Source organism: Tachysurus fulvidraco, chromosome 6 (genome assembly GCF_022655615.1).
Source record: "Tachysurus fulvidraco isolate hzauxx_2018 chromosome 6, HZAU_PFXX_2.0, whole genome shotgun sequence".
NCBI classification, from domain to species: Eukaryota; Metazoa; Chordata; class Actinopteri; order Siluriformes; family Bagridae; genus Tachysurus; species Tachysurus fulvidraco.
The window spans coordinates 11,565,720-11,578,404 of NC_062523.1; the positions used below are offsets into that span (position 1 = coordinate 11,565,720).

Here is a 12,685-nt window from a genome sequence, read left to right on the forward strand (position 1 = left end):
TGAATTAAATACAGACCAAATACTCAATATACTGACAAAGTCTAATAACCCCTGTGTATCAGAAACAGAATACTATATACATGAGTCCCGTGTGATGATGTGGGCTGCCTGTGTTGCCGCAGTAATAATTCGCATACCTCTCTTCTCCAAGAGCAGCCAGAGAAGGTGAAGATGAAAAAAAGAAATCAGGAAAAGAAGAGCAAATGGCAAAAAGTCATATCCTGGCTTTCAAATTTTCCGTGTGAAGTTCTCAGGAAACACTCCTGTTTTGCCCTGATCCTTCATCTGAATCCAGTCAACCTCTTTTATCCCCATCAACCAACCGTCATCCTGCAGCAATACACACACGTGAACACCAAGACACATACATACAGACAAACAAATATACACGCATACACACAAATCGACACACACACAAACGGACACAAATCATTTGCTTTTAAAAATATTCAGATGTAATGTGATAGACACATGGCACATTTAACTGTAGAATGATGTAATTATTCAAAAAGCACATTCAGTAAAAACATACACAGCATTACAGGCATCCATTATACATAAAATGGAGATAAAGCAGGAGTGCTGACCTGTTCATCTGGGTTATCATACATCACCACAAGCACCACATCTCCTGCTTTCATCTCCAGCTCATCTGAGTCATTGGCAGCATAATCATGCATCGCTTGTACCTGCAGTGAATAAATAGAATTGATTTTTTTTTTTTAATCAAACAGTCTGGGGATCCAAATCTATATAGGATTGCAAGCATGCAAGTTCTGAAATTTAGACTTACTTTGAACAGGAAGTTTTGTGGCATTTCTGTGCTCTCTGTAGTCGTTACTGCTGTCTAGAAATACACAACAAATGAAGATACAATTTTTAATAAAAAAAAAAAAAATCACAGTTTCATTTAATCAAATATGGCTTTTGAGGACACTCACCGATGCGGGCTGTTCTGTGTTAACTGTAGTTTCCGGTGCCTACGAACAACAGAGAGCAAAAGAAAAGACAAGACATGGACAGAGAGGAGAGACAGATAAAAGAGGATGACAAACAGACAGAAAAGACAATGGCAAGGTAAATCTCTGTACTCAAACATACAGTATACCACCTAGTACAACCTTTTCACTACAACTGCTACTGCTAGTACCACCATGCCCCCAATTGCCATGCCAAGTGACATCATGCCTAACTGGTGGTGCCCGTAGCAGCATGCCTTCAGTCTGGCTTTTCATCAGCCAGTGAAGGCATGGGCACATCCTCATCTAGAATAATACCTGAGCCCCATCACTCTGCCAACCCTCAGCCTTCACCGGCTGGGACCCATCATCATCCCAAGTGGGCTCTGTAGCTGGATCATGTACTGGTTGGCTGCCTTCATCATCCCAGGGAGTATAAACAGGCGGGGCAGTAAGCACAGGCTGACTACCATCATCATCCCATGACTGAGCAGCTTCAGTATGGCTTTCAGTTTGCTGCAGGTGGGTGGGACAAGGGTGAGGGAAGGTGGAAGAGGGCAGTGGATGGGGGCATATGGCAGCCAGGTGGAACCATGGCCAGGGATCATTCACATGGAACAGTGAAGAAGAAGTGTGAAAGATGTGATCATTGCTACAACTGCAGATTTACAAAGAAAGAATTGGTCTCGGTCGACAGTATAGTGCTCTTTTGGGGAGAAATATTGAAGAGACTTGAAGAATAGATACTGAAGACAGACAAACAGAACAATAGAGACATTTACATGTATATAGTATTTAATATATAGTAATGCATAAGTGTACGTTAATTTAAAAGAAAAAGGAAGACAACCCTCGAAGATGGTTAAAGAAGACTGAACTTAAAAATGCACTCACCTCCCATGAATCCCAGTTCTTCAGAGGGGGAAAAATAAGAAAAGCAAAAAAAAAAAAAAAAAAAATATGCTGAATTGTTTTCATGAAATGTTAATTTTGTTGTTGTTATTAATTTGTATTGTAATCACACAGTGAGACTGACCTGTGCTGAAGCAGAGGCTACAGGTGTGGTAGCTGCCTGCAGTGAGTCCAAGTCCATGTCTAAAAGATTACTAGAAACTGGTGCGTCATACTATCAGATAAGGAAAAAACCCTCATTACCTCTTCATGCTTTTAAATGTACTGGGAGATTCTAGAAAGTACGTAACAGTGTGGGTATAAAATGTAATACTGACTTGTGTCGGAGACGTAACACTAATGCCAACAGCAGAAGCATCATCAAACAGATTAATAATGTTATCCTGCTTCAGATCTTTGGATGGAGTGACTTTAGGTGGTGGAGGAACAGCAGGTTTCAGCTGGTTACACACAAACAAAACACACAAACTTTAGCAGGACATTAGAAACATACGTGTTGTCTTCTTACAAAGCAATTAACCACAAAGGTGCTAATAAACTTTTCAGGGCTCATGCCCGTAGATATTGTAATATACTGTACAGGGCTCATAACTATACATACTGTAATATAATGTACATGGTTCATGACTGAACATGCACACAAGAAGCTATACTATGTATTTTAATTCAATTCAGTTTTATTTGTAAAGCTCTTTTAACAATGGACATTGTCACACTTTACAGAAATAATAAATTATAAACTTAAAATCTGGCAATTTATCCCTAATGAGCAATCTAGTGGCAACAGTGGCAAGGAAAAACTCCCTGAGATGACATGAGGAAGAAACCTACATAGGGAACCAGACTGAAAGGGTAAATTTATCCTCATCTGGGTGAGAATGGATAGTGTGATTACAAATAACCAGGAAATTCTTTTTAGATTTTTGTTGATGTTATCAAGGTCAGCTAAAACTGTTTGTGGTAACAAATATAAAATATTGAAAAGCTGCAATATTTGCAGTCGATTCCAATTTAATTTGAACAAAAGCCTTGGGTAAAAAAATCTCCAACCTTGTGACTTCAACAAGCCTTAAAAAACAGTACTGTACTGTACCTTAGATGGAGACTTGTACCTTAACTGTACTGTACCTTAGATGGAGACTTGGGGATAGCTGGTGCTGCTGGACTCAGGGTGTGATTGGTATCTTCATTTCCATCACTGGAAGAAATTTCACATTAAATTTAACTACAGGACACCACTGAGCATGTAGTATGTCATACACTCATGCTTGTAACAGGCCAGTCCAACCTTACAGCTCTGCACTGCAAGCCTTACCCTTAATCCTTAATCTGGATGTCAAACTATATATTATTCATGCAAAGAGCCTGATATTCACTAGTTTCTTTCATAAAAACCATTCCTCACATGCTCGGAGCGGACTGACAGAGGAAAACACATCTCTTCAAACATACACTTTGAGGATACAGAGACTAACAGGTTTTTATATCACACAGGTGGCCAGCAAAAAGCAGCACACGCAAAAAAATAAAAATACACACATACTGTACAAAGGTACATAACACACAGACACACAGTCACACATCTTGGAACACACACACAGACCCACACACATACACACATATACTGTACACACATACACACACTGCTGGACTGCCACTGTTACCTCCTTTTGATTGTTGAGGTCTTCTCCACTCGGCTACCTGTTTGTCTGTGAGAGTGGTGGTGGTGTTCATTGATTTGTTCACTTATTAGTTCTCAGGTTTCTTTACAGAGCAGTCACAATAGCAGATTATGACACTGAGCTGCTATCGCTCTGACACTAAAGGGGCTGTAAATATGTCTAGTTAATTTGGACAATAATCTATCTGTAATAATCAAGTAATAAATATGCGACTGACCTGGACAATTCCTGATTCTCCAGTTTCACCAGTCCATCATACATATTTTGGCTCAGCTGTGAGAAATAAATTCAACATAAGTTCACACAAAACAATAAGCTACTTCTATGCATTGTACCTTCGTTTGGCAATAGATGTTACCTTTCCAATTTCTCTGTGAAACTTTTCCTCAAGACCAGACACGCTCTGGAAGGTGTTTACATAGAAGCCAACACGACTAAAGAAAAGTAAAAAAAAACCCACCTCAGATCAGGCCAACTTTACAGCAACAACACTGAAACACTTCAGCATTAAATATGCAGTAAGATATAATTATAAAACATGCTTCTCAAGAAAAATATCGCAACACTGGAAATTCGCAATATGCACTATAAGGCCAATAAATTGTTGATGCCTGGCATTCACACCTATATGTGCTTCTTCCTCAAACTATTACCACAAAATTGGAAACAAACAATTGTATAGGATTCCTTTGTATTCTGCAGCATTACAGTTTCCTTTTACTGGAACAAAGGGGCTCAAACGTGTGCATGACACAGTACAGTATAACAATCCCCTTACTTGATATGATCTATCAAGTTTGATGTCAAGGAACTTGAGTGACATGACCTCAATCCCACTGAACACCTCTGGGATGAACTGGAATGCTCCAGGCCTTCTTGCATAACATTGCAGTGCCCGACCTCACTAATGCTCTTAATACTCGAATGATGACAAACAGCCAAGCTCCAAAATCTAGCTTTCAGCCTTCCAAGAAGAGTGGAGGGGAATTAAATCTGAAAAAGGGAGCTCAAAAAGCAGATATGGTGTGAGGGCCAAAGCCTCATCTTAAATGATCCACAAATTCACAGGAAAAAAGGTTTTAGAATAATCGAACACATTAGATAAATAACTTGAAATCTAAATGAATTCAGGAAAGATATTTAAATTTTACATGTGCTCTATTTAGGTTTTAAATTAACTTGAAGTTTTGTTCAGAGGTACTCAGATACAGCCACCCCCTCAACAAACAGCTAAAACACAGTGACAGCTAGCTGCATTTACATTGGAATGGCAGCTGGTGAAAAGGATGTTGGCACAATGGTGAGATTAATGCTTCAAGCTATTATACCATCAGTGTTCAGAGGTTGGAATAACAAACATCGACTCAGCTGGCCAAACAAACAGCCAACCCGGATGTCAAGTTGTAATAAGAAGCTAATTTTAATAGGGCAATAATAACAAAATTTAGTTTGCATAGTCTATTTATTTTATTCTCAGATGATCAGAATAATTCCAGCATAATGGATGAGATATTTGCACTCACACTGGCTAACAAAATGCCTCACAGCAGAGACAAGCTTTGGATCAGTGAGTCAATTTGCATAAATTTGTCGGGTTCTGAAAGCCTCCGCTGACCAGCTAGAACCGGTGTTCACCTCTCACTGGAACAGTCTGTTGTCCCCTCATGCTTCAAACAGTCCACCATTGTTCCTGTCCCGAAGAAACCCCAGCCCGCCTGCCTCAACGATTACCGGCCTATAACCCTTACCTCAGTAGTGATGAAGTGCTTTGAAAGACTGGTCAGAGACTCCATCACTACATCACTACCAGACACACTGAATCCACTACAGTTTGCGTACCACCAGAACCGCTCTACTGAGGACACCATTGCTCATCTTCTTTACACTACGATGAGCGACCTGACTGCAAAAATGCTGTTTCTGGACAGCAAAAATTATGCAAAAATGCTGTTTGTGGACTACAGTTCAGCATTCAACACCATAATTTCCTCCACGCTCTCCTCTAAACTGTAGGTCCTGGGACTCAGCCTGCCACTGTGTCAATGGATCTCCAACTTCCTGACAGACAGACCACAAGCCGTACGGGTGGGCAAACACACCTCATCCACCCTTACCCTCAGCACTGGAGCACCCCAGGGTTGTGTTTTGAGCCCCCTGCTGTACTCACTGTATACATATGACTATGTGGCTACTTTCAACTCCACCACCATCATCAGGTTTGCTGACAACACCGTTGTGGTGGGCCTGATCTCCGACAACGACAAGACGGCCTACCTACAGGAGACTAAAAACCTGGAGAGATGGTGCCAGCAAGAATAAGGAGTTGATTGTGGACTCCAGCCCAAAGCAGGAGCGGTCATACCAACCGCTAAACATCAACGGGACCCCAGTGGAGAAAGTGGACAGTTTCCGGTACCTAGGTGTTCACATCACACAGGACCTGTCTTGGTCCTGTCACATCAACACCCTGGTGAAGAAGGCCTGGCAGCATCTGTACCATCTGAGATGCTCACGGGACTTCAAACTACCCTTTCAGGTGCTAAAGACTTTCTACACCTGCACCATTGAGAGCGTCCTGACGGGTAGCATCACTTCTTGGTTCGGGAACAGCACCATGCAGAACAGATGAGCCCTCCAGAAGGTAGTGCGATCAGCTTAACATACCATCCACACCAAGCTCCCTGACCTGCAGGACATCTACAACACACGGTGCCGAACCAGGGCCAGGAAGATTGTAAAGGACCTCAGCCATCCCAACAATCGACTCTATTCTTTGTTGCGTTCAGGGAAATGATTCCACTCAGAGAGAATGAGGAGAAGCTTCTTCCCAAAGGACATTCTGAACTTAAACCAGGAAACACCCAGAATCTAGTACTGGACCTTTCCCTCCATCTTCACTTTTTTTGCACTATGACTAACTCTAGACTGTCACTTTAACGTTGGACTTGTACAGCACAGTGCCACTTTATACACACAATACTGCACATGGACACTTTAAGAACAATTACAAAATGATTTTAATTTGTACTGCCAATATCCACCATACACATCTATGTATATACATATATTTTCATGTATATTTTTCATATATTTTTATATAGTTTAGTTTATACTTCTTATTTATCTACCTCCTTTTGGTTATATTGTTATCCTTAATTACATTCCGTTGAAGCGTTTCACTGCATGTCATACTCTGTATGTATGTGTATGTGACAAATAAATTTGATTTGATAAGTTCTCATTTATCTTCTTGAGGACAATGCAGAAAAATCTTTAAATAAATCTCTTGTATTGATTTAAAGGTTTCAAATGCACACCAATTTATCAGGGTTATGATTATCACCACACAGTATATATAGGATCAAAGCACAGGATCAGCCATGATACAGCACCCATGGGGCAGTGAGGGTTAAGGGCACTTTGGCAGTGTTGGAGCTTAAACCCTAATCTTCCAATCAACAACCCGGAGCCTTAACCACTTGGGTCAGATCTTCCCTATTCTAAGAGGAATGAAACCTTCTGGGACATGATGTTATTGCTAAAAATCAATGGTAACTGTAAATTTACACCATCATATTGTTGATAAAAGCATGTCTGTTGTATTGTAATCCTTACTTCTTACATATAATAACAACATTATATACTGAAGTAAACAAAAAGAAAAAGAAAATGAAAAAACACATTAGACAGAGGGAGACAGTGAATTTAAACACTTACCTGTTCCAAAGCGATGGCAGCTCCTCCTGAAGATCAATGTTGATATCCTCAAATACCTTCTGTGCCCTCTCTAACTCTTCTTCTGCCTGTACCACAGATACATGGGTTAAAATAATTAATTCAAATAAATATGAAGAAAAAGATCATCATCATTAAACAATCATTTAGCTATACCAATGATATAGAATGTAATGTACTTGTATAGAAAGTGATATCATATACATTCTATATCATACCAATGATATAGAATGTAATGTATCATATAAATGCAGTGCTTTATTATGCAATAACATTAATACATGTTTTATATACTAGTATGCTACTTATTTTGACTTTGACTCAGTTACACCTGAACAAAGTACCGTATTGAGGAAAAGAGTGACGCAAACACAAATTATTAGATGGTGTCTCAGTGACTTACATCTCCAACTGCAAATACATTAAAGAAGAATGTATTTTCAGGTAGCCTTACTCGATTGCATGCATTAATGTAATGCTCATCACTCCACGTGTGATGCTTGAGCATAAACAAAATTACAACATGCAGATGAATAAATGGACACTCAGAGGGCATAGGTCATCACTGCCTGATTGATCAGCTCTTTAAATGTGTGATGGCTTACTAGTCCAAAGTAACACTTTTATAAGAGCTCAGTCATTTCTGCAGAACATTGTCTATTTTCCATGGCTTTCTATAATTATGACCATGTTTACAAAGACGTGTAGGGAACCTGATAGATCCCTGATTGGATGAATCAGTTGCAAAAGCCTTTCTAAGTACATTACAGCCATTACTATAACTACAGCAACTGATCAACTAATAAGTGTAATTAATCTGTGTAATTACCTGACTCCTGGTCAGGTTGGTCTGAGCGATATTATGAGCAGATAGAATTCCTTGTGCCCATCCCGGAGTGGCCCTCTCCAACAAAGTCGCAGGCTTATTAAAACAAGACAAAAAGAAAAGAAAAAATGAGAACTGATTCTTGCAACATCCACGCAGTGTATTTGTTCAAGACACCTGTCAAAAAGTAGATCTATCCACATTTACCTTAGAAATTTTAATCCCTCCTTCCTTCTTCTTGCCCTTGTTAACTGCAGCATATGTGTGACGGGCACTGTCATAGTCCACCAGCTTTCTGTCACGCTTCGCTATTCGGGCCTTAAAAAGGAGTTATATTACACAAGCTCTTTCAGCGATGTATGTATGCAAGAAGACCAAAGCAAACATTCTGAATGCCTGATATTAGTTACAGCATTAGTTTCACTACCTTAATATCAGGAAATTGGCCCAAGTAAGTGTCCATGGAGATTAAAGCATGATCCACTAGTTTTTGGTGAAAATCTGTCCACAGGAGGTCTGAATCCTGCAATAAACCAAGCAGTGAAAATGTGCTACAGGTTACTTATTTTTGTTTAAATAACACAGCTGTAATTTATACTCAAACCACTAAGTCCACATAGGTTCAGTAGCAAAGTACCCCAAAGCTCAAGTAAGGTAAATGTATATTTAAAAAGAAAAAGATTAAAAAACAAATGTAACATACAATCTCTGGAGCTCTATTTGTGGAGATGAGGTTTCTCCTCCAGACAGATGGTATGTATTGATTGCTGTTGATTTTACTAAAGCCTCATGGCAGCCTACTGAATTGTTTAAATGTAATACAGAATCAAGAAGATATGAAGCCTAAAAACTTTAAATTTCTGTTGATGGAATCAAGATATCAAATATCCATCAGGATTCTAAACAATAAAGCACAAAGCAGCAATATAGCAACCAATGTATTTTTCTGGTGCATTCCTATCATAAGCAAAAAAAAACAACACCACACAACCAAACAAACTAGACCTTAAATGAATAAAAACAGCATAAATTCCGTATTATTAAAAATAACAGACAGACAAATGATGTTGGACAACAGAGTCTTCCTCACACTCATTCACAGAAACAATAATGACAAATGTAGAGAAAGCAGTAACCTCTACAACAGAATCCATTTCATCTTTTCCATCCCACTCTGGTTCATACATATCAACTAGGCACTCGTGCAGTCGTTTGGAGGACTCGTGCATCGCTGTTGAATAACAAAGAGAAAATCAATGGCAATGGGAAACACTGACATGAAGAATAATAACCTACAATACAAACAGGAGACCTTAAAGTAATGAAAGTACCTTTCACAGCACCCAAATAGGCTCGCAGATCTTTCTGCAGTTTGCTGCCCTCAGCCTACAAGAGGAAATCAAGTAGACATGAATGTAATAGCAAATAGAGACAAAAAAAGGGGAACAAAATACAATGCTGAAAAAAACACATTTCAAGGTGAAAATAAATTAGATTGTGTAGTGAGTCCTCACTAGCTGTTTGTTAAAGTTAATCACTCCTTCTTCAAATGCAAGGTCTTTGGTCTCATCTGCCTTGCCAAGTTTCTGCAGAACCTGAAAAATAACAATGCTTTATTGCTTACAGGCAACACTCAATATGAGAGGAGCAAACAAATAAAAAATAATTATAATCCATGATTGAGTAGAGGAAGCCCAACACTAATATACTGTATCTATAGTCTACATTATCTTAATTTAAGTGACAATATGTGGTCAAAGTTTTGGACAGAACAAATATTACTAATCATACTCTTAAGGATATTGCATTTTGTAAAATTAAAAAAATAAATATATAAAATGAAGAAAAAAAATAAAATAATAAAAAATCCAAACATCAGTCCTTGTGCCACTGTTTATGTGAGAGACTAGAATTCCTTTATTCATTCATCTTTAGTAACTGTTTCATTACAATGGATCTGGATTCTATCCCAAGGTCACTGGCTGTGAGGCAGGAATACATACTAGATGGGATGCCAGTCTATCACAGGGCACCATACTTACACACGGGGCAGAATAAGAAAGTCAGTTCATTGTCAAGAATGTTTTTTGGGACTTGATAAGCAAGAAAATGACACATTTCTTATTGCGTATACATTACAGTGAAATCCTCTTTTCATGTATCCCAAATTATTGGGAAGCTGGGGTCAGTGTCCAGGTTCAGCCATGAAACAACTACCACTAATGCAATTATGGTTAAGGGTCTTGCTCAAGGGCCCAGTGCTGTGAAACAGCAACACCACTAGCTGCACCACTATGCCACTGCTCGCTTGTTAGATTGTGAGGACAAGTGCAGGACATGTATCCATGTTTATACACTGTAAATACACTGTTGAGGTATGACCATGGCTGTCAGTACAATTTGGATCTTTGACAGGATAACGCATTGAAACCTTTTAGTTTCATAGGGTCCTAATAGCTCACTTGCCTACTCAGGGAATCACCCCTGCATGTCTCCTTTACAGAACCCCTGCGAATGATGCCAAAATCTGCAGTGTCCAAATGAAAGCAGATTGTCATTTCAACATATTGCCACACTGCACATTTCCGCTGATCTGGGGGAAAAAATACAGAATACCCAAACTGAGAGGCAGCTGGCATGCAGGATGCTAAACACAGCTCACTGCAGTATCAGTTAAAGGGAAAGCCTCGACTCCATGGGATCTTATGTGCCATAGTAAGGCCTGCGTCATCGGTACACAGAGCTCCCTCTATTTTATCCTCCACTAATTTAGTAAACAGACTTTTTCCTGATCGTAATGCACAGCCTTCAAATAGACCGACATTAATAATGAGATAAACGCAATTCAGTCACCATATAACAGGATAATCAGGAGACTGCAGCCAAATATCCAGGATCGATCATTCAACCTTTATCGTGTACACAAAGACAGATGAAGAATTCATCCTGTAATTTAGTGATAAACGCGTTTATCACTAAATAGATAATAGGTTTCTTACCTTTTCTTGAGCCCTGGTTAATTTTTTCTGCACGTTACTGGCTATTTTTCCTGCAGAAACCCCTTTGCCCATCGCCATCTCAGCCATTTTGTCTCTTTTATATCTCTTTAAACGGTAGTCTAGAAAGTTCAAATGCCTATCGTATTGAGAAACAGCACACTTGTCTACAAGAATATTCGCGATTGACCTTTCGTTTGCGTTAATAATAATATTGATAATGACTGTTTATTATAGGGAAACCTGCACGCGCACGCAAAATGCGCGTTACCCAGATCGACCTATGAGGAACGTCGTCTTAAAGGGACAGCGCACTGTTTTATATTGTGGGCGGGGTTTGTCTTATCGCGCATACCCCGGATATCTATCTATCTATCTATCTATCTATCTATCTATCTATCTATCTATCTATCTATCTATCTATCTATCTATTGAATGATATGTCTATCTAAATCATTGTCGTCCTTCAAATAATGTGCATATTTCAATAGTGTGGTGTACTGGATTTACAGTGCAATTTGGCTAATATAATGAATAATATTTATATTCAAACTAAAGCATGGCTATCTCTACAAAATTACTGATTTTGTTCAAGAGTACATTTTACTACTAAACTGATAGAGACCTGAAACATTAATGTGCAGCTCTGTATAATGATTGAACATTGTTGCACTTTTTGCACTTGATGTAGATTTTTATTGCCTTGTATTGGCATGCATTGCATGTATGACAACAAATGTCAACCTTCTTATTTCAGTCTTTCCTTTTAGAAGCTACAATTCTGCAATGAAGCATCATGAGCTGCACCCTGGTTTTGGTTATGCATCCTGTTGGTGAACGCTTATTAGGCTCTGTGGAGATGTGGTACCCTAGTGGTTGAGATGCGTGCATTTTGCGTGCGAGTGCAGGTTTCCCTATAATGAACAGTCATTATTAATATTATTATTATAGAGATGTAGGGATGTGGTAGCCAAGTGATTAAGGTGTTGGACTTCTGGCCGGTAGGTCATGATTTTGAAACCCAGGTCCACCAAGCTGCCACTGCTGGGCCCCTGAGCAAGGCCTTTAACCCTCAATTGCTCAGTTGTATAAATAAAATGTAAGTCACTCTGGATAAGGGTTTCTGTTAAATGCCAGAACTTTAAATGTAAATGTTGGACTACCAGTATTAAGGCCCTTAATCCTTAATTGCTAAGGTTTATAAATAAGACATAAAATGTAAGACGTTCTGGACGAGGGGCGTCTGACAAATGCAGTAAATGTAAACTGTGGGGTTAATGGTTTTCATGTTCTATCATGACGTATTATTGTATTTTCACCACACGATGGAGACAAAACGCTCATTTTGTTTCCTAAATTCTGCATAGAAATAACTGCCTTGTTTTTCCAAGCTGCTTTATTAATACATACTGAAAACAAAGAAGTATATTCTGAGAAGCATAAAGTTTATTGGGAGTAAATTTGTACAAAATTTACATATTGTTCTTTAAATAGAGCAGGCTATGAAGGTGCTAATCATACACTGCAGTGCTGTTATGAAATAAGGATTATTTTAGTTTCACAGGCTTCCCAGAT

At 39.0% G+C, this 12,685-nt stretch overlaps 1 protein-coding gene across 3 annotated transcripts in view; it reads right to left on the reverse strand.

Moving 5' to 3' along the window:
* The window catches only part of LOC113654124 (myc box-dependent-interacting protein 1), a 12,992-nt gene extending 1,589 nt beyond the window's left edge, over positions 1-11,403 (reverse strand). The window contains exons 1-19 of one of the 3 annotated variants that reach the window (XM_027164074.2): positions 11,114-11,403; positions 9,629-9,709; positions 9,446-9,500; positions 9,251-9,345; positions 8,542-8,637; positions 8,322-8,432; positions 8,118-8,210; positions 7,271-7,356; positions 3,912-3,987; positions 3,771-3,826; positions 3,000-3,069; positions 2,189-2,311; positions 1,996-2,085; positions 1,854-1,871; positions 1,278-1,475; positions 942-980; positions 794-847; positions 588-689; positions 1-330 (exon numbers count right to left, since the gene is read on the reverse strand). The exon at positions 1-330 is cut by the window's left edge and continues 1,589 nt beyond it. In XM_027164074.2, the coding sequence (XP_027019875.1) occupies positions 229-330; positions 588-689; positions 794-847; positions 942-980; positions 1,278-1,475; positions 1,854-1,871; positions 1,996-2,085; positions 2,189-2,311; positions 3,000-3,069; positions 3,771-3,826; positions 3,912-3,987; positions 7,271-7,356; positions 8,118-8,210; positions 8,322-8,432; positions 8,542-8,637; positions 9,251-9,345; positions 9,446-9,500; positions 9,629-9,709; positions 11,114-11,200 (1,632 nt within the window). In that variant the 5' untranslated portion in view covers positions 11,201-11,403 and the 3' untranslated portion in view covers positions 1-228. The remainder of the gene's footprint in view (positions 331-587; positions 690-793; positions 848-941; positions 981-1,277; positions 1,476-1,853; positions 1,872-1,995; positions 2,086-2,188; positions 2,312-2,999; positions 3,070-3,770; positions 3,827-3,911; positions 3,988-7,270; positions 7,357-8,117; positions 8,211-8,321; positions 8,433-8,541; positions 8,638-9,250; positions 9,346-9,445; positions 9,501-9,628; positions 9,710-11,113) is intronic. The other 2 variants (XM_047815464.1, XM_027164075.2) reach the window with 2 other exon arrangements.
* Positions 11,404-12,685: the final 1,282 nt, after the last annotated feature.